The 22823-nt window shown below is 37.5% G+C and overlaps 2 protein-coding genes across 3 annotated transcripts; both read right to left on the bottom strand.

Annotated features, from left to right (window-relative positions):
• Nucleotides 1–57: 57 nt before the first annotated feature.
• Nucleotides 58–8039, bottom strand: LOC131960389 (probable polypeptide N-acetylgalactosaminyltransferase 8). The gene is made up of 11 exons (XM_059325576.1): nucleotides 7829–8039; nucleotides 6168–6402; nucleotides 5136–5302; nucleotides 4150–4333; nucleotides 3838–4035; nucleotides 2710–2824; nucleotides 1819–2004; nucleotides 1367–1504; nucleotides 1097–1192; nucleotides 856–1023; nucleotides 58–437 (listed from the first exon to the last, which is right to left on the bottom strand). The coding sequence occupies exons 1-11, from the start codon at nucleotides 8037–8039 to the stop codon at nucleotides 303–305; spliced, it is 1833 nt and encodes a 610-aa protein (XP_059181559.1). The 3' UTR covers nucleotides 58–302.
• Nucleotides 8040–10675: 2636 nt separating this feature from the next.
• On the bottom strand, nucleotides 10676–16346 carry rad51ap1 (RAD51 associated protein 1). 2 transcript variants are annotated; one of them, XM_059326039.1, is made up of 9 exons: nucleotides 15989–16346; nucleotides 15844–15890; nucleotides 14998–15112; nucleotides 13833–13939; nucleotides 13666–13752; nucleotides 13384–13515; nucleotides 13105–13290; nucleotides 11282–11410; nucleotides 10676–11200 (listed from the first exon to the last, which is right to left on the bottom strand). In XM_059326039.1, the coding sequence occupies exons 1-9, from the start codon at nucleotides 16003–16005 to the stop codon at nucleotides 11073–11075; spliced, it is 948 nt and encodes a 315-aa protein (XP_059182022.1). In that variant the 5' UTR covers nucleotides 16006–16346; the 3' UTR covers nucleotides 10676–11072. The 2 variants fall into 2 exon arrangements, with proteins under 2 accessions (XP_059182022.1, XP_059182023.1); XM_059326040.1 differs by having other exon boundaries at nucleotides 11282–11407.
• Between the last annotated feature and the right edge of the window lie 6477 nt (nucleotides 16347–22823).

Below are 22823 nucleotides of genomic sequence, written 5' to 3'. Positions count from 1 at the left end.
CAGAGCGATCAGCTGTCATAAAAAAGATTTCCACACAAAAACTAAAGTAGCAAATGTTCACAAGAACCCAGAAAAGAAATTCGCCACTTGATGGTAGTTCTTTTTTTTTTTGTCAAACAGTTACAACCGTCAAAAACATATAAAGTAAAAACAAGAATTAAATAAAGGTTTTCACAACCTTGCTTGCACAGTTTGACAGTCGTCCAGTGCAAAATGTAAACTCAAGACAAGCCGTAGCTAGCTCTTCCTCTGAGATGCAGTTTTAGTGCAGTAATGCCTCCATTAAATGATCTTCTAGTCTTTCAGTGGTCCTTGATCAGGTTTTGTATCTTCCACCTCTGACCGCTGCACCGCTGGATAACCAGTCTGTAGTAGCCGTCTTCAGCTGTCGCAATTTCCAGACATCTCTTTGTTTCCCTGTTCTGGATTGGCCCATTCTGCAAAGAAAAAGGCACAGCAAAACACAAAACAGATGTCTTTGGTGTGGATTTATGTTTAAAACTGTAATATTTCTACAATCTACAATCTCATTTAGCAGACACTTTTATCCAAAGCAACGTACATTGGAGAGATAATACAAGACAAACAAGGATGAAGTCAAGAAACAACACAAGAATAAGCGAAAGGTAAATGGACTGCACGTATATAGAGCTTTGATCCAAATCTAGCAGCTGAGCCGTCCCAGTGGCGGGACTCAGTCCTGTTAGGACAGAAGCCTTTTTAAGACACAAGAGTTTTTCTGTAGCGAGTGCAGATGGTGCAGAAACATTTTTCATTTATTTTTAGTATTCTGTGTGTAGATGATCAGTAAAGAGCTGGTTTCAGTCTCTTTTTGAAGCAGCAGAGTGTGTTTACCTGCGTGAAGTCCCACAGCATGCTGAAGTTCTTCTGCTTGGCGACCCTGCACTCGTAGAGTCCCGGGTAGACGCCGGCGCCGGAGTCCACCAGGCAGCGGTTGCTGTTGTACTTGTGAGATTTAATTCCTCCGATGTAGAGCTGTCCATCGGTGCGGTAATAACAGTGCTACGCCAAAGAACAACAATAATTATCTAACAGAGCTTGGATAAACAGACAGTGTGTGTACTGCAGTGTGTACCTGAGGTGTGTAGTAGTGGCATCCGTAGATGATCGGCGTGCTGCCGGGCATCGGGCCCTGGTCGATGCACAGATCTGGCTTCAGATCATTGATCAGCTGCCAATACAAGCATTAAATAATAAGTATTAAAAGTCGTCAAATAGAATCATTCTTATAGTGAAACAATGTTGCAAATGTAATAAATCAAATCTAATTTAAACCTTATTTTTCATTCCACTGTGCCACCTGCAGATTGAGATTGAGATTGAGATTGAGAGTGTTTCTACTCACCGCTCCGTAGCCCAGCAGGTTCTGCAGGGGGTCCAGCATGGGGTAAACGTTATCCAGATACCATTTAAAGGGTTTACAATTCAGCCTCTCTCTCAGCTTCTTCCTCTCTGACACGTCCCCGATGTCCACCCCGTGGTTCTGGAGGATTTAAAGACTGTTAACATGTGTTTTGATAAGACAGAGGAACTAAGGTGTCTGTATTTCTTTTTCTTTTTTTTTAAGATATTTTTTGGATAGCTTTATTGACAGGAGAGATATTGAGAGTGAAAGGGGAAAGGGCTCCGAGCCGGATTCGAACCCGGGCCGCCCGCTCACGAGGCCTCTGTGGTATGCGCTCCACCAGGTGTGCCGCCGGGAACGCCCAGGTGTCTGTATTTCTAGTCAAGTTCTTCAGAACTGTCTTCTTGTTTGTTTTTCTGTAATGAGTGTATTGCTAAGGTCTCATCCCTCACCTCAATGGGAACGTTCCAGGCGATGTTGACGTTGCGTTTGTATTCGTCCATCCACACCTCGGCCACTCTCAGGGCATTACGCTTCACCATCTTGCTCAGGTCTGGGAGGTACGGCTTGGTGGCCCGCTCGATGTGGGCGATCTTAGAGCACGGTATCACTTCTATGCTTCCTCCACACAGCCACACCTGCACAATCACAGCTCAGATATTTAACAGGTAGATTACTTTCAGGGCATTGTATGCATTATATTGCATGCTGTTAACTGGGAGGTGTACCTCAAAAACTGTTGTTTTTCATATTAATAATGAGGGTGAATTAAAAAGTAAAAAAATATTCGTGGTTGTAAGTAATTAGTAACACTGAGTTAATATCATTGAACATTTACAGTTGGAAAAACAGTTCTTAAATGTATTAAATCTGTTAACCAAGTACTTCTGCTTCACTACTTCTCACTTTTTACTGTGATTTATCTGATAACTTAGTTACTTAATAATAATAATAATAATAATAATAATATAAATCAACTAATGATTATTATTAAATGAGCTCATTCAGAAGTGATGAACACATTAATGCATCAATAATCCAGTAACATACTATACATGACTCTCCCCCACTGTTTACTTTGAGTTTAACTCTCTGCTGACTTGAATGGGGATAAAGTCATTTAATCATGCAGCTCTTTTAAAATTCCAAATATTATTAGACAAGAGTAGAAGAGAGATAAGAGTAGAACAAGTTATTTTGCGGGAATGTGACAAACAAAAAAGTATCTACTGATATACCAACATCTCTTATGGGAGTAATGGGCATGAACACACACAAAATATGAAGTATGAACCTGAAAATGAGGATAATATGTCCTCTTTTAATTATAAAATTGTATTCACCCGGATGCCAAGCTCCACATTTTCACCACCATATATTTTCATTCCACCATCGAGGCTCCCGATCTCTCCAAAGAACTTACGATCAGCTACGAGAATCCCCATGATGGAGGGGCTCCTAAGGAGAGAGTTAGACACATAAAGAACTATATTTTCCCACATATAAAAGGTATAAAATGCAAAAAGAAATTTAATTTAATTTAACCTGCACACATTTAATTTAATTTAATTTAATTAAATGAGAACTGGAAGTTATCACCATGAAGAATACTATGCAGTATCTGTGTGTACCTTAATGCACATTTGTTATTTGCACTTGTACTTCCACTAAGAAGTTCTCCAGAAAAACCAGCAGGTATGACAGGTATATCAGGTATTAAACTGCTCTTAAAGGGCCTCCGTGGTTAATGGCAGGAAGCCGTCAGAGTGTTTACACTGTACAAACATTCTCGGGCGTATAAAAGCGTCCCATCAAGTAGCTGATTGCATTTAATTATCCTATGGCACTTCTACATCACGCAGACATACACAATGGTGATCCTGTTTCTGTTCAGGGGAAGGTAATGGCATTCTGTAATCACATATTGTTTCTCCCAGATTGCATTGCAACATACAGTATGACATCAATAAAGTAGAATACTGTTCAGATTTCACTGTATATTTACACATAAGGTTTATGATGCACTACATTTAGCTGATGTTATGAGTTACTTTCCAGGTCACAATTTAACATTTTTATAAATTTAACCACATGCATTTGATTGAAATTAACCCTACCTTAAAAACAGTAAAATGCTGCTTACACAAATGCATCAATTATAATTATCCAATAATGTATTTAGAATATATGAAACAGTCTGAGTGGGTCCATTCTGCATCTTTTGATACTTTAAGTACATTTGGATGCTGATACTTTTGTACTTTAAGGTAAATAAGTTTTGAATGCAGGACTTTTACTTGTAGTGTGGGGTAAATTCACAGTGAGGTATTAGTACTTTTAGTTAAGAGATCTGAATACTTCTTCCACCACTAGGTACCTACGAATTCTAGTACATCATTTTTCATAGAAAATAATTCTAATAAGTGTTTTTTGGTGAGTGTGATTTGGGTCAACTGACCCTTTAAACTTACTTTCCAGGTTGTGTCTCGTCCTTTAAGGCGTACCACTCGGGTCTGAAGGACTCGTACATGCACCACAGCTGCCAGTCGAAAGCATCGGCCGCAGGTTGGTAGGGATTTAGTGTCAAGTCGTCAAAATTGACCTTGTCAAACACTGGCGTCAGTATGATGGTGCGGTCCTCTTTAATCCGAGCTAACAGCGGCTCTGCCCTGGACACACAGTGACAATTTGTCTTCAGCTTATGGACTTTAAGAGCAGGAACACAAAGGTGCGACAGCTTTATCACCACCGTAGAATGGCAAAGACAACCAACTTCAACCAACCATTGTACATGGACTTCTATGTGAGCATCCAAGATGGCCACCACGTCGCCCACAGCAGCCCTCCATCCCGACAGCCTGGCCTGGGTGAGGCCGAGCTGCTCAGAGTGCCGGACTTTCTTCACCAGGTCTGGACGCTCCTCGTGGATGGAACTAACATATTCATCCAGTTTCTCCATTAAATCCTCTGCACACAGTAAAGAAAGTAGCCTTAATATTGAAAGAAAAGAACAAAAGGGAAGGAAGGAACCTTACTACCTACAGAAAGTAGCTAAAGTAAAGAAAGAAGCCTTACTCGCTAAAGAAAGTCACGAAAGTGAAGAAAGTAACAAAAATAACAAAGGTGAAGAAAGTAAAAGAAGTAACAAGGCTAAAGAAAGTAATGAAGGAAAATAAGTAACAAAGGTAAAGGAAGTAAAGAAAATAACAAAAGTAACGAGGGTGAAGAAAGTAACAAAAGTAACGAGGGTGAAGAAAATATCAAAAGTAACGAGGGTAAAGAAAGTAACAAAAGTAACGAGGGTAAAGAAAGTAACAAAAGTAACGAGGGTGAAGAAAATATCAAAAGTAACGAGGGTAAAGAAAATAACAAAAGTAACGAGGGTAAAGAAAATAACAAAAGTAACGAGGGTAAAGAAAATAACAAAAGTAACGAGGGTGAAGAAAATAACAAAAGTAACGAGGGTGAAGACAGTAACAAAAGTAACGAGTGTGAAGAAAGTAATGAAGGTAGGGAAAGTAACCTGAGCTGTATACTGTAGATTCCATCTTTGTTAATCTATAATCCAACTAATTTCTAATTTTGAACTAAAACCACCCAGTCTGAGAGGGATAAGTCGCCCAAAATACAACCCTGATTTCACCAAAGTAAAACAGGGAGCATCAATTTCCCAATTCAGTGTATATTTATGAAGTTATAATTTAGGTGAATTGACCCTTTAAAACACTTTGAGTGTTAAATGAAGATAAACAGGAAGTGATCTCACTACCGTTGCTGCTGTGGTCGTCCACCAGAATGATTTCCTTCAGAAGGCGAGCTGGCGTCTTGTCTATGATGCTGCGTATGGCCCTTTTGATGACGGAAAGAGCTTCATCCAGGTAGATCAACACGATGCTGATAGAGGGAAGGTCCTCAGGGTACTTCTTCTCAGCACACCTGTGAGCATTCATGTCTCTGTAAACCCACTTCAGCATAAAACTATAAACACTTATTTCAATTCAAATTTCACTCTTCAGGGATTCAAGGTAACAACACGGGGTGAGTTATTGATATGTAAATGGTCATTTTGCAGGTAATTTTTTAAAGGGCTATACTGTGTGGCCTGGTGTGGTGTCTCACCTGTGTGTCCAGGTGTAGCTAGTGTCTCACCTGTGTGTCCAGGTGTGGTGTCTCACCTGTGTGTCCAGGTGTGGTGTCTCACCTGTGTGGCCTGGTGTAGCTAGTGTCTCACCTGTGTGGCCTGGTGTAGCTAGTGTCTCACCTGTGTGTCCAGGTGTGGCTAGTGTCTCACCTGTGTGGCCTGGTGTGGCTAGTGTCTCACCTGTGTGTCCAGGTGTGGTGTCTCACCTGTGTGTCCAGGTGTGGCTAGTGTCTCACCTGTGTGGCCTGGTGTGGCTAGTGTCTCACCTGTGTGTCCAGGTGTAGTGTCTCACCTGTGTGTCCAGGTGTGGCTAGTGTCTCACCTGTGTGGCCTGGTGTGGTGTCTCACCTGTGTGTCCAGGTGTGGCTAGTGTCTCACCTGTGTGTCCAGGTGTGGTGTCTCACCTGTGTGGCTAGTGTCTCACCTGTGTGTCCAGGTGTGGTGTCTCACCTGTGTGGCCTGGTGTGGCTAGTGTCTCACCTGTGTGTCCAGGTGTAGTGTCTCACCTGTGTGGCTAGTGTCTCACCTGTGTGGCCTGGTGTGGTGTCTCACCTGTGTGGCCTGGTGTGGTGTCTCACCTGTGTGTCCAGGTGTGGCTAGTGTCTCACCTGTGTGTCCAGGTGTGGTGTCTCACCTGTGTGTCCAGGTGTGGTGTCTCACCTGAGTGGCCTGGTGTCGGGGATCTCTCTGTTGAGGGCCAGCCGGTCGCTGAGGAAGGCGTTGTATCCGTATCTCTGGAACAGCTGCTCCGCCTCCTTCTGCTCCTCCTCCGACAGCTCCTCGCCCCACTTCCTGAACAGGTAGGAGTTGGGGTACAGCTTCCTCACCACCTTCCTCTCCTTCTTCACCTCTGCCTTGTTCGCGTCCTTCTTTTCCATGTTATTCATCAGATTGACTGTTGACCAAAGAGACAACCTGAGTATTTGTTCTCTCATTATTCTTCTTTGTATTCAAAGTAAATAACAGATTACCTGAGTCAACAGGTGCACCTCCCTCAAACTTAATACAACAGGAGCTTTATTCAATGACACATATCAGGCAGTATTATATTTTTGAACCGCAGATTAATACATGCTACCATAATATTTGTTAACCTGGGTTCAAAATGTAAGCTATAACTTGGTGGTTTGCAGCTCAGATTTTGGTTAAATATTTATCTAATTTACCTGATAATTAGGGGGAGAGTTTATGAGGCAAAATATTAAAAGATAAAGACTGCCGGATCAGCCTTCAGAATTGTTTTGTACATTTACGCACATTTTGCACAATTTGCACAATTTGCACATTTTGTTTTGATAAACCTGTTTTATTGATTTTTTTTATCATTTAATTTACCCCTCACTCCTTCGGGCAGTAGTGGGAGCAAGTCCTCAACAACTTCAGTTACACAGCAAAGGCATTTCCGCAACGGACTCATGGAAAAACCATTTATATACAGTCTACGGGAAAAACGAGCCTTTCCTCGTCTGTTGCAGGCCACATTTGTGCTGCGTGTGCATAGCCCAACCTCATGTTGTTTTACTTTGGGGTCATGTGTGTTAATTCATGCATAAGATGCACCAGTAGAAACAACACAGGCAATAACAATAAGTCAGCAACATATATATATAAAACATAAATATATAAAACTACTGCTGCTTGGTTGTATGTCTGGAGTAATAAGATCTTTCAGAGGTGCACACAGCTGTGTGAACTTCACCTTCTCCACCAACTGCAGCCGGTGCAGCACGAATGCATCAGCATGGACCCAAAAAAACCCTCATTTTGCTGTGATTTAATTGCAATAAACAGATTTAAAGTATGCAGAAAGAACTACAATATGATGGAGATGTGTAAAAAGTCTTAATTCCAGCTTTGTCAGGTCTGTCTGCAAGACGACAAGAAACACCTTTTAAAATGCTTCGTTGAGCCTGAAGAGCTGCTCTAGTTTTCAGTTGTTTAATCCGAGGATATCACGTTGTAATCTATCTAGTTTTCAGTTGTTTAATCCGAGGATAACACGTTGTAATCTATCTAGTGTTCAGTTGTTTAATCCGAGGATAACACGTTGTAATCTATCATCCTCAGCTCCAGCACAACACAGCTGATACATAACTCTAATTAATAATGCAGTTAACATGTGAAGCAGACTATCTTAAACTTTAAGGTCTTGAAAAGTAATTTTTAAATCAAATAAAGTTCCAAATTAATTAAGACATGCACATTTTCTGACTTGCAAATCATCAAATCACTCCTTAAATATCTACAACTGCAGTTCATTTTGTTGAAATGAATAAAAAAAGTTAAAAAAGGACAGAAGCATCTTTTATAGTGAGACTCACGTAGCCTGTTGATGTCTGTCTCCATCTTCTCCATCCTCCGGAGCATTCCCTCGCTCCTGACGGAGTCGTTGTGGTGGGCCCTCTGGAGCCTCTCAGAGTGAGTATGGACCTCCTTCTGGATGGATCCCAGGTAGACCAGCGCCGTGGCCACCGTGAAGACCAGGAGAGATCCTTTGATCCAGACAGATCTCATCCTGCTGCCGCGGTGCATGGCATCAGTTGGGTTTTATTGAAGAAGAAATGAGGAGAACGGTTTTAGTCTGCCTTTAATTTCAGGTGCTCTCTCTTTCTTCCCACCCCTTAGACACACACACACACACACACACACACACACGCACGCACACACACACACACACACGCACACACACACATGAATGTACACACACATTTTGGCACACATAGCTGTGTTATCTGATATCCTTAAGTTCACACCAAAGTGTAGATTGTTTTTGCTGCTGCGTGACTCCGTCGGTCTCTTCAGAGTTAAAACCAGGAACAGGAACAAAATTAGACAAATCACACACACACTCTACTGCTATTACAGAATATACGATATTCAGGCTTTCTGCTGACAGCACGTCTGTTCCTCTTTTCTTTTTAAAGGTGTAATTGTGCTGAGAAACAGTTTATTTATCTTATTAAATAAAAATCTTTATCTCTATTTGTCTCACAGCGACCAGATGCCAGACAGCATTAAAAAAAACTTAATATTTAGTTGCCAAAAATCACAAAACAACATATATTTATATAATATAACATGCATTTTTCAACCAAAAGACAAAAAAAAATCTGTTACAAAATGTAATGTATATGTTCTAAGGTTACAACATAATTCTTTGTACCATGTTTTTTTTTTTTTTTTAAATCAGAGGAAGGACTAGAAGGCCCGTAAAAAAAATTCATTTTCAGATTAATTGATTTATTAATATAATTTAAGACTTGGCACAAGGATTAACGCCCTGTGTAAATATATTAAATTGTTAATTAATCTGCCTGATTCCAATCTTTTGACACGCTGTCCTCATTAATCTCTACAGAGTCCAAACAGCAGCAGTCACACACACTTTCTGATATTTTGATTTTGTTTTTCAATGTTTTCTTTGTTGTTGAAACTGACCTGCAGGCTGCATTTTCATATGTATTATATATTATTTATTTAAATTACATTTTCTATTTTATTTTATTTTAATTATCTATTTAATATTGTATGTATATTCCTTGTATGACCAGGCTCCTTGTTTGATTAATTCTGCTTTTGTTTATTATTCTTATTTTTACTTTTTGTGTAAAAAAATCATCAAAAAACAAGACGTAATTCAAAGACGTAATTGGACTCAAAGTATCATTTAATGTTAATTAAAAACAACTCAAAAGAAGGAAATATGACATTTCCTTAATGACTTGTTGGGTTTTTCCTTCTCAGTACTGATGTCATCCAACAGGATGCAGCGTCCTTATTCTAAAATAAATAAATAAATAAACTTTATCTACTATTGGACACATCACTGACCTTCTGTCTGCTGCTGTGTGCTTGAGGTGGTGAGAAATGTCTATTAAAATCCCTTCAGACAGACTGAGGACGTAGCTGTCAGACATCACACAGGTACACCTCAATAAATTAGAAAATGATGTAAAGTCCATTTCCAGTAGTTCAATTCAAACAGCCCCAACAAGTATTATTATTATTATAGATGACAAACTGTTCAGAGGAAACATTTACATATTAAAAAAGCCATAATGTTTATAATTAGAAGAGATTAAATACATTAAGACATGAAATGTTTCAGTCTGTGTGTAATGGATCTATATAATGTGTTATTTCCACTTTTTGAATTGAATTCCTGACATAAAAAAACATTTCTATGATATTTTATATATTGAACCTGTATTTAACTCTAAGATTAAAAAGCTGCAACTCTTTCATGAGCTTCGTTTCACACATTCAGCCTGTAAACTGTTGCTATTGTAAACTCTATTCAGACTTCAGCAAATATAAGCCACCAATTCCTCCTTTTATTTGATCTTCCCACTACACAAGAAGGTTATTGAGTGCTTGAGCCGTCTGGTAAACATTCAGTATAAAGGTGAGGGAGGAGAGTTTGTTCCTGCTTTGTGTTTGACACACGATAGCGTTCTCCAGTGTTCCTGTTTCAATGCAGAATATTCTATGTAAAGAACACCAAAGGTAACTGATGATACTAATATTTGGGGTGAAAGTGAATCTCTAATGCCCTGATTTGAAAACTAACACTAGAGGATCTGGGCTGAAGTTTGTAATATGAGATCATAATCCTTTTCTACAAACTCTAATGACTTCAGGGCCTGTTTATTAAACTGATTACATAAAATCCTTCCATTTGGTCCAATCAGCTGATCTGAATGCTCTCGAGGTCTCTGAAAGGTACAAACAGCAGGTGGATAAGTTTAAAATTTAAACTAATAGATATCGCCATGAAACTTCCCCAGTTGATTACTAATATTAGGAAAATTAATGAATGTATGAATAAGTTTAAGTATAATAATACGTTTTAACTTTAAACATTAAACAATAAAACAAAAACAAAAAACAAGAGTAACAGTGTCCAAAAAAGTGGAGGTAGAAGTCAAACTTATATTTCCCCTTTCACACATCTCCTCTGTTAATTCATATATATATACACATACATATACATATATATATATATATATATATACATATATATATATATACATATACATATACATATATATATACATATACATATATACATATATATATATATCTGCAGCCCATGGTAATCTGATGAAACTAAACTAAACTAAACTGGATGAAATCTATCCTGGACACACACAGCAGAGACAATTAAACGTGTTTTAATTCTTTTATTTCATATATATGTACACAATACACAGTGTTTGCACAGTAGAAAAGGGATGCAGATTATTAAGAGAAACTGATTAATAATTTCTATATTCCAGTTTATCTCGATGTGAACTCCCATTGCAATCAACAAAGAAATCTAAATATCTGTAGACACAATTCCTTTACTGATAAAGATTTACAATAATAACTAAATTCAGCCACCAGAGTCAACAAAGCACACCCACTGACTGTTCCATGACCTTTTATCATATTTATGGTGAAATAAAAACCAGCTGAGAGCATCAAGGCTCAATAAATCCTGGCTGTGCTTTATATGTAGTGGAGAGAATAGAAATTAATATTTACAAGCATGTCTTTAAAATAAAGCTAAAAGGAGAAGAGTCAGTGCGTGGCGACGCTGGGGTGAAGAGGTTTGACTCGAACGCGTCGGGACAGACCCAGACGCAGACCCTGAGCCGGAGACCTCACCGTAGGACCCGATGAGGAACTGGGACTTTTACCAACTTGAGCTGGGGGAAAAAAAGGTAAAAACATTGAAATAACTGAAAGGTTCTTTAAGTTTCTCTTCATGTTTGAGTGCTGGTGTTCACCTGGTGGGGTCCACCTGGGCACTCTGCCCCCTGCTGGGCTGGCAGAGGATGCAGGTCCTGGTGCTGGGACTGAGGAGGACACAGCAGGTCTTGGGGCCTTATGAGGACTTCTCACTGGTATGGAGGCTGCTGTGACACAAAGTAGTCCTCATGACTTTTAAATTAAATTACAATCCTGATTTTAAAAAAGTTGGGACGCTGTGCAAAACATATCTAATATATCTAATATTACATGTCTTTTCTTTAAACTGTATTCAGTTGAATGTGGGTCACAAATCATTGCTTCGTTTTTTTATTAAGCATCCAAACTTTTGGAATCAGGGTTGTTCAATTACACACACTAGCTGAATCTTCTTTTAAAAGTTAAATATGCAACTTTTCTACATTAAAACCATGAGACCTACGTTATATTATCCCAAATGTTTCCAACAGTTTTCAAACCCAGAGAATCATTTAAATCATGATCCATTATACACTCACCGGAAACTCTACTAGGTGAAGTGTGTACCTAATAAAGTGGCCGGTGTGGGCTTCTGCTGCTGTAGCCCTGCTGATGTTCTCTAATATAAACTGGATATGTTCTCTAATATAAACTGGATATGTTCTCTAATATAAACTGGATATGTTCTCTAATATAAACTGGATATGTTCTCTAATATAAACTGGATATGTTCTCTAATATAAACTGGATATGTTCTCTAATATAAACTGGATATGTTCTCTAATATAAACTGGATATGTTCTCTAATATAAACTGGATATGTTCTCTAATATAAACTGATATGTTCTCTAATATAAACTGGATATGTTCTCTAATATAAACTGGATATGTTCTCTAATATAAACTGGATATGTTCTCTAATATAAACTGGATATGTTCTCTAATATAAACTGATATGTTCTCTAATATAAACTGATATGTTCTCTAATATAAACTGATATGTTCTCTAATATAAACTGATATGTTCTCTAATATAAACTGGATATGTTCTCTAATATAAACTGATATGTTCTCTAATATAAACTGATATGTTCTCTAATATAAACTGATATGTTCTCTAATATAAACTGGATATGTTCTCTAATATAAACTGATATGTTCTCTAATATAAACTGGATATGTTCTCTAATATAAACTGGATATGTTCTCTAATATAAACTGATATGTTCTCTAATATAAACTGGATATGTTCTCTAATATAAACTGATATGTTCTCTAATATAAACTGATATGTTCTCTAATATAAACTGATATGTTCTCTAATATAAACTGATATGTTCTCTAATATAAACCTAGAGATGGTTGTTAGATACTAAATACTAGAATAAATCACCGTTCTTCCTCATTCTGATGCAGTTTGAGCTTCCTCTTCACCATGTCTACATGCATTGAGTTCCTGCCATGTGATTGGCTGATCAGATGTTTGTGATTGGCTGATTAGATGTTTGTGATTGGCTGATTAGATGTTTGCATTAAAGAGCAGTTATACAGGTGTACCTAATGAAGTGGCCGGTGAGTGTATTTGGTCCCGTTAATGCAGCTTTATGCCAACGAGTTGAACAGCGCCGGAGAAACTGAGATTTTTAACATGCAATGGCTTTTCTCTCTCTCTCTTTTTTTTTTTTAACAGTTTTAATCACGGTGTGAATTTATTTTGGAGAACGCTTGTTAGGCTCTCGAAAAAACCTCCTGAATGCCAGAATCTTCCATTTTTAGAGAAACGAGCTGAGAAAATGACCAAATGCTTTTTGTTTTGATGACTAGCAGCAGAAAATATTATTATATATATACATTGTGTGTTTAATAAACGTCCAGTCCGTACCTGCTGCTGCTGGTTTAGACTTTGACGGTTTTGATGGTTGCTTTTCTTTTTTAGAGGCAGGAGGCGCTTTGGTCTTCTCCTTCTTTGTTACGTTCTCCTTCTTTTTTGTTTTGCTGACTTTCTTCACTGTGAATTCCTCATCTTCGCTCTGAGCCGGTTCACTGAAATCTTCATCACTTTCTGAATCTAAAAAAGGCGTTCTTGTTATTTTTACTGATGCAAGACAATAAGCAATTAAAGAGAAAAGAAGTATTTAGGGAGGGGCGACAGAATGACCACCTGGTGTCAGTTTGGGCTCATAGTCTTCATCTTCATCGGTAAACTTCCTCTTCGGCTCCTCTGTGGCTTTAGAGGCCGTTCTCTGTCTGGGAGGGGCTGGAGACTCTTTTTCTGATGTGATTTCATCAAGACCTGAAGAACAGGAGAGATTAACATCTGCAGAATATGTTCATACTAATTATATCCTCATCAAACAGGATTCAATTCAATGCATTTGGAAAACATGAGGGCATTCAAGGTGTTATAATAGATGTGAAGTGGACAAAAATAAGGAAAATTTACCCAAAACTGTTAAATCAACACTGCAGTTGGACCGAAGAAAAGTTGGATCTCTGTTTTCATCGGCAGGAAGTTGAACCTCGACTTCTCCTGAGAAGTTCAGTATTAATTTAAGATGACAACACTTTAGCTGTAGACAATTATATTTACGTTTTCAAACTCAATCATACCTTTACTGAGTGGAGACTGGCCGTCTATCCCATCGGAGTTATTGAGCAAGGACAGAGTAATGGCTGCTTCTAGATCTCTTTCCAGCAGCTTCACATCCAAAGCTTTTCTGTCAGAAACAAGATGAGTGATGCACAACGCCTGGCTTACAAATAGTTTTACAAATGTATTTGAAATAATGAATGTATTTACACTTTAAAAGGACTTATCCCAAAAGATAAATAACAAATTACATGCCATGTTACGCCATGAAATAGGATCTTATCTAGCTAGAAATATGATATTATCACAGTCACACATGTTTATCTAGCAGAGTGAGGTCCAAATCCAACACACACCATCCTAATGTCATCAAGCACCTATGTGGTGCTTTCCTTTCTGGCTTGTTTGGTTTGTGTGTTCATGCAATTATACAGAAGTTTCGGTTTGGTGACAGCAGCTGCATGCAAAATACACAGAATACACACTGATGCACGCAATGTGAAATCAAAGTCAACAAGCGTGAATTATGAGAGACAAAAACAATGTGGTGGTGTTTGATATGGAAACATATCCAAGTAGAGCTGGGCCGCATGGCCAAAATCTTTTATCCCAATATAGGTCATTCCATACGTCAGTGAAAATATATATATCACGATATAGCATGTTTTCTGGTAATTTAATAAATAAATATTCTATTTTAAAAAACAAAAAACTACACAGTAAGGTTTGAAGACAGTCAAAGTTTTTCACATCAGAATTTGTGAGTATTTGAATCAGTATGTGCTTGTTATTATCAATTAAGATCAATGTATATCATGGTTTCTTGATATATGATTTAATCACAATACGATTCCATTGAAAACAACAAATGATCATATTTAATTATGGCCCAACATGCTAACACACATTCAACAGCATCACCAGCTCATTAGTATCCCTGGAGACTGGAGCAGATGGCTGATAGCCAAGGTAGAAGTCATTTATTTTTATTATTTTATATTTTGATATTTATAATTTATGGTGGAAGGGGCCCATTTAAATTTTAGAGTCGGTTATGACCTGATGCCTTTTAGGAAAGTGTTTGTTCTGTTGCTACAATGCAACATGGATAATCAATAATAATAGTGTTTATTTATTTCTATTTATTATTTATGAAGTGTTAATAGATAGTTATCAGGACTGTACCTGCTCTTCTGGCTCAGAGTGGAGTTGGACTCTTGACTGGAGGACTTGCTCAGAGACTTTCTGTCCTCTCTCGCCTTTTTACTGGGTGGAGCCTTCACGGAAGCAAAATCATCATCTGTCATGAAGATGAACACAGATGGAATTATTTTTGTGGTGAGATAAGTCTGGGTGAGTTAATCTATGCATATGTGGGCCTCTCAAGTGTCATTGAAACGTTTTAACATTTAAAAAAATGCTTAAACTTGATGTGCACCTCAGGAATATTGCTGTGACTAAACCTATAAGATAGTAAAACCTACTACCGCTTAGTTATTGCAGACTGGCGTGAAGCCTAATGGCTCAAATCAAGAATACTTAGGCACAATGAGAAGGATTTTTTTTTCTGTGCAGTTTGTCAATACAACATTCAAAAATGGCTCCTTCTCTCCCAGTTCACCTCAGTCCAGCCATTGGCTGGGAGGAATGGGACACACCGACCCAGTGCCTCAAGGGTGGAGCTCAGAACGTCCAGAAATGAAAAATGAAAAAGTAAACAGACAAAAACAAAGAGAGAAGATCCAGGCAGAGGGCAGGGAGCCACTGCTACACCTCATAAGGGAGATGGGTTATTTCTGTGTATAAGTCAGTACTTATATCTGACTCATTGAGCCTTTAAACTAACACCAAAACATGGATGATATGACTTGAATGTGCCCCATGACTGAATATGGGAAAATACAGCGCATAACAAAATATTACATAGATAATAATTCTAAAACGGTGCAGGGGTGGATTGAATTAAAACTGACTGGAGAAACACAGCTGTATAAGTAGCATTAATTATTAATTAATTAATTAACTTCTCACCATCATCAAAGTCTTTTGGTTCAGAGTAATTCACAGCCTTTGTCTTCCTGTGTGGAAACAGTAAACAACAACAACAACGTGTTAGTATTCAACAACATCAGGCAGAAAAGATGAAGAACTGGAGTTCAAACAGTGGTTTACTAACCTCGCTGGCCGGTCCATTGCTTTTTTATTTTTATTTTATAATTAAGAGCCTTTAATTCAGATAACACTAACCACAATAACGTTTTATCTGTTAGGTAAACAATGATAGCTAGCAGCTAATGCTAGCTAGCTGTAGAAGCTAACCTAGCAGCTAATGCTAGCTAGCTGTAGAAGCTAACCTAGCACTAATAGTTTGGAATGACAACATGTGTCCGATCAATAATAATCTCCTCCGAGTCACATGAGCATAAAACAGCCAACTAACAGGTCAAACACGAGGATTTATATTAATTAATGACAGTTTAGTGAAACTAGAGCAGCTGAAGCGCGTCTTCTTCTTCTTCTCTTTTATTTTCAACCCGCCCGCCTGAACCGACCGGAAGTGACGTGTTGTTGTTGTTGATCTGATGAACACCGGCAGCAGATTCGCGTATTAAGACAAACTTGTATCATTTATATTTATAGAAAAAAAATGTATTGAAGCAATGGATGATTACCAGTAGATTTCTCGGTCTATAAAACTAAAATTAACAAAACTTTAGCGGCGCATATTTTATTTTTTGAAAGAAAAAAGTGACGAATCTAATTCGGTTAAATACTTCAGAGTAACTGCCCGCTAACGGTAATGAATCTTATTTATATACAGTCTATGTAATGAATGGAGGAGTAACGGATGAAAACATTCTGTCTGGTAAATAACTTAGTATTCTTGGACATTATCAACTATTTAAAGGAATTATGATATATGTAAGTATACGGGGTCTTCATAGTTATGATCTGTTATAATAACATCTCGACTGTTGCCTTACCAGTACAGGTATATATATATATATATATATATATATATATATATATATATATATATATATATATATATCGCTAAATGATTAATTGTTTTTTTACTCGTCAAATAAAACAAACCTGAATCTAGATAGTTAACCCATAAGAAGCCAGACTCATTTATCCTTGAAAGAAAATGATACCACAGACCAACTGGACCACAGAGAACACATTTATGATGTTTCAAAAAAAAAAAAAAAAAATACTACCCCTAAATGTCAAAGATCTGTAATGTTACATATATGTCACATTGGGCATTTATGGTGTTTATTTTTATGATATTTATCATTTTAAAATAAATAAACTAGACACATTTGCCTTTTTCTCTGCATCTCCACAACATATATTAAAATTGTGACGTTAATAGTGCTGTTTAACAATAAATTATTTTTTCAGATTTGTTTTTATGTAACAAAAAAAAATAAATAAATCAATAATAGATTTTATAAAAAACAACCCTAATAAGGTTAAATGCAATAAAGGACACCCTACTAACAGATTAGAATTGTTAAATGGGTTTAAGCTTAGTCTCGTAACAAAAAATAAGCTTTTTGAAATTAGCTACTTTTTCACATTTCTGTTTCCAGTCACAGTTACATAGTTACAGTCTGTAGTAACCATAGACATATATATGTATATATATATGTATATATGTCTATGATGGTAACAGCCTCATTATGGAGAAGTCACTTCCTGTCTCAGTCACATGACCACCATCATATATATGGTGTATATATGTATATATGTCTATGGTGTTGAGTATACGTCGTTTAGGGATTTAATGAGTTAATGTGAAGCATAAAGCTGAATATGACAGATTCTAGAAGATTTAAAGTGTTTGTTACACCCATGAGGCTTTTTATGGGAAATTAAAATTGTACCACAATATTGAAAAATCCCCATCACCCTTTTCTTTTGTCCATACAACAGTTATAAATACAAATATACATTGATATTGGACAAGCTCGAGCATAGCATCTAATAGTATTATAGTAATAATACTAACAGTATTTCAGTATCTGATAGTATTTTATTAGAACCCTGGACTCATAAACCCTTTAAACACTTCTTAAAATTTAAATTTCTGATCCATAACTGTTCTGTAACCCTGCAGTATAATTTGATTATCTACCCTTCGTGCACTACGTATAACAAAGTTATCTGTTTATTTAAATTAATTTAATGTTTATAAGTATTATAATAGTATATATTTTTTTAAAGAGTTTGCCTGCTTGTTATTTACTTTACATGAGAAACCAACTGTTCATTATTTGCTTACTGTAACTATATTCATATGTGCATGATGTTTGCTGATATGCAACAGATATTCTGCATGTTTAGGACGTTTAGGAACGTGTTTCATCACAGTTTGTCCAGCAGAGAGAACACAGGTTTATTTTTACATCTGTAAATATCAGTTCATCTCCCTTATTACCAACTTTAATCCTTATTGTTAGTTTATGGTTAATATCTGCCTCAGGAACCCAGAACTGGTCAGGCTGCATCACATAAATGAATAGTTTTAATTACAAATATCAAACTAATATCAGTGGTTTACCTGGTTCCACCTGGTGCCTCTGTGCTTCCTGTTCTTCTGGTAAATACAGTGTTTCCTGTTGCCAGCATTAAAAAAAGGAACATTTTGAGACAAAGAGAGTCTAAAGTCGGTCCACACCTCCAGCAGCAGCTGCCAGACCAAGTCTGAGTGAACAATAAACAACACAACACTCTAAAAATATGTTTGGTCATTTAAAAAAAGAAACAAATTCATAGTAATTATTTAAATCATACAGTATATTGAGAGAGATAGCATATTAATTATGTACTTGTCAATACTAATACATTTTATTTATATACATCAAATAACATCTTTCTGAGCAGTTTGGGCTCATCACACACACCTGAAACTACATTATGATGAAGTGAAAGGTGGTTTTTGTTCAATGCAGATATTTGCAGCGGCTGAAAACTTGTTTGCAGGGCTTTAATGTAACACTGCACCTTTAAACGGACGAGGTTTTAAATGGAAGAAGTGTTTGACTTTGTGTTTCTGTAGCTTGTTGTGTTGCAGGTCTGTAGCTGTGTGGTCTGTAGTTCCTCCAGCAGGTGGCAGCAGCAGTCTGGTTCCTGCTCAGATCTCAGAGCTTCTGACCTGCTGATTGACATCAACATGTCGCCCACTCTCCGGGCGGAAACCGTCCCGGCTCCTCTGAAGACCTCTGAAAGGGAAATCGCTCCGTTTTTTTAAGGTTGTCATTTTCCAGCCGGTGAGTGGGAGGCTGCGGTTTGTCACTGGGTGAACCTGGAGCGAGACGTTCAGGGGGTGTGATGGTCCGCGAGCTCGGACCAGACGAGGAGGAAGACGAGGGAGGAAGACGGTGTGGTCACATTCCTCCACTCCTCCAGCTGGACCAAAATATCAGATCCAGCCATGCAAACACTGCGGTCACAACATCCAGCTGTCATTCACACATATAGATGTTTATGTTCCAGACAGAATAGTTGTTGTTAAACTTCATCATATTAATCTGTTTCAGGTAACTGTCCCTTTATTTATCTTCTCCATCTATACCTTTCTTCCACATTTGGAACTGGATATTATTTACTTTGTGTTCCGCCTCCACTCTCACGCTGTATGTTCCCAAACAAAGTCACGTGCAGAACAGAATGTATTGCTTTTTTTTTTTTTTTCATTACTAAAAGTAGAAATACCCTCCCAGTTTATGACTCTGGTAAAAGATATGTGCAGTGAAAATTGTTAAGTAGAGTTAAAATATTTTTGGTTTGTGATGTTAAATGTTCAAAATGAGTTCATATTGTCCATTTAGTTCATATACATTAGTACTTATGGATGGCTTAATGTACGGGACTACCAGACAAAACACAAAACAATCACACAGAGATGCTACATTTACACAAAAAGACTACAAGCAACCCAAAATGGGAAGAAAGTGACACAAAATGACCACAAAGAAACATAAAACAACTAAAAACAGATGCAACACAGCTACTAATAGACACAAAATGACTAAATTAAGGAAAACGAGGCAAAAATAGATGCAACACAGCTACTAATAGACATAAAATGAATGCAAACAACCTATAATTACCACAGTGTCGACAGGTAAACAAGTTTAATAAAAAAAAATACACATTATTATTATTAATAAAAAATCAATGTAATGTCTAAACGATGTCCCTGTATAAAATACATTTTTTTAAATAAAAGTATATATTTATGTATTATTTTCCTCATTGATTTTTATCTCAGGGTTTATTTCATTGGCATATTTATTTATTTACTTATTTCATATTGACTTAAATGGCATTCAAATGATACACAACTGCAATAAAATATGATATGTTCTTAGAAATAGAATAAATAATAAAAAGCCAATGAAATACAGTCGTAGTATCACAAAGAATATAGTGGATAGTTGTTACAGAGACACATTGTTGGAAGCTGCTCTCCTTTTCTCTAAAAACCTCAGATTCTTCTAGCAAAACCAAACTTTCACCTGAAAACAGTTCAATCTGTGCTCAAAACTGAACTGAGTTGTCAAATTGTATTAAAAACACTGAGCAGTCACTGAACACTGATAGAAACATAGAAAACATAATGTTCAGGACAAGAATCTGGAGAAACACATGGTCAATGTTCACTGGAGGTTAAATGCATGTTATATAAAAATATACATGAAATACTAAACAGTTAGACCAACCCTCATTACAATACTACAGTATACTGGGTACAGTGGTGTATTTACTGACAGTATACTGTAGTACAGTGGTGTATTTATACTGTAGTACAGTGGTGTATTTACTGACAGTATACTGTAGTACAGTGGTGTATTTACTGACAGTATACTGTAGTACAGTGGTGTATTTATACTGTAGTACAGTGGTGTATTTACCTACAGTATACTGAGTATATACAGTATATATTATGTCTTACAGTAACTGCTGTCAGTATTTACAGACTGTACTATGATGTTTGAAGGTAATCAGCTGTTCTCTTCTCTGAACCTTCAGATTCTGATGAATCTTCTGATGTTTGGTGGTTCTCTTCATGCTCAGAACATGTTAAACCACAGAAGCTCTGACTCCATCAGATATTACTGATCTTTGTCTTCCTTCACCTCCTTCACCTCCTCCACCTCCTCCACCTCCTTCACCTCCTCCACCTCCTCTCACAGGAAGTGCTCCTCTCAGGTTTCTCTCATCGTAGGGCCTCAGAGCTCTCTGACCTGTTATATCCCATCATCAGTCTGATCAGTTTGAGTTGTTGAGTTCTTTAACTGTGTTTGACTCTTGTCCCCATTCTGCAGCACGGAGCTTCTCAATGGAAACGTGTTGGTTCGTTGTGTCCAAACAGGTGAAAAGCGCTTCTGGTTTTTAAGAGTGATTGATTGATTGAGTCAGTGTGTTCAGGCCACTGAGCGTTTGGTTAATAGGGTTTAGAGTTTTAGCAACTGATAAAAACTGTAATTAATGGTGAGAAGTAGAGGAACGAGTCTGGAGAATTAAAGTACATATACAGTGTGATTTATTAGGAGAGTAAATAAATAAGAAGCTAGTCTTTCTGTGGCTTACTGACTTGCCACATATTTAATTTGTTTTTCTGGATCTAAATATTAAAGGATATCCACCTGTTGTGTTCTGAGATATGAACCAACCCGTGACTGTCTCCGTGGCACCAGCAGGCAGTATTACCAGACTATTTTAGAATAAGACATCCAGCTGGATTTACTGGCCTAGTTGGCAGCTGTGAGGTCATCAGTGGTCTTAATTTGTGCTTGTTAGTTGGAAGTGGTCAGGAGGCAGTTTTCCCCCTCAACCACTGATGTGAATGCCATCATTATGTATGAGTGGTAGTTCTCTCCGCCGCGGTCCTTCTATGGTCGTTCCTGCACTGTTGTTATTTACATTCCACGCACAGCAAAGAGAAAATAGACTGCTTCTTCACTACTCACATATTTTAGTTAGGGGGCAGACATTCCTATGTTTTGCATGAATAAGATGCAAATATATTTGATTAAAAAGCACTCAAAAATAGGTAATTTGTTCCATTTTTCTATCCATAAACGGTGTGTTATTATGCTAAATAATAGGAGTATTTTAAGCGTTTCATGAAGACAAAATGCTCTGTCAATGAGACAATTCATCAGTGTTTTGTAGCAGTTATTTACAAGCCTCCCACTATATTTGTCTTGATGAGTTTTTCGGATATCCGGTGGCGTTTGCTGTCAATGTGGTGTTGTTATTGTAACCTAGAAATGTCCTCGCTCAGATGTCTTTAGTGGCGACCACAGCACCGCCGCAGCAGCCACGGCTTCACCGGAGAACCAGAGTGGGCAGACACATCTGTCAACCAGTGGCTTCCGGAGTTTGTTTTTTTAAGAGTTTCTGATCTTAAGTGCATGCTTTCACTGAATTTTTTCTTTTTTTTTTGGAGGAGTACACACGCGGCAGCCACAAAGCTAATTGCAAGGGTAGATGAAGACCGGAGGAACAATCACAAAGAGTTTAGTGTTGGCTTCTGGCTGCACAAACTTAGGCTGACAAGTGCTTTTATGGACGACACGGCATAACCCCCAGAAATACAGAAATGATTCTGACATAAGTAACTGTGATTGTTTAACATGTTGCAGGTGAGCGGAGTGTTTAAAGGTATTCAGTCTGTAGAGCAGCAGCTCACAACCTTTGAGGCCTGTGAACCCAAATATGAAGCAGTTGTTGCATGTTGTGGCCTTATATTATATATATATTATATGGGATGGGTGGTAGAGATGGGAAAGGTTCTCATATTAATAATTTGTTATGTGAGAATTAAAATGCTGTGACAATATAACATAACAATGATTATCTCCAGTCAAACAATACCTGAATTTGATCCTTTTAATAGTTCTTAAACAATACTATTTGGCATGCATGCAGCGATTGGCATGCAACCAATCGCTGCATGCTTTTTGATGTGACATGTGATATGACAACCA

Source organism: Centropristis striata, chromosome 22 (assembly GCF_030273125.1).
Source record: "Centropristis striata isolate RG_2023a ecotype Rhode Island chromosome 22, C.striata_1.0, whole genome shotgun sequence".
NCBI lineage: Eukaryota > Metazoa > Chordata > Actinopteri > Perciformes > Serranidae > Centropristis > Centropristis striata.
The sequence above is the reverse complement of the archived record's forward strand: the minus strand, read 5'-3'. Positions and strand labels throughout refer to the sequence as shown.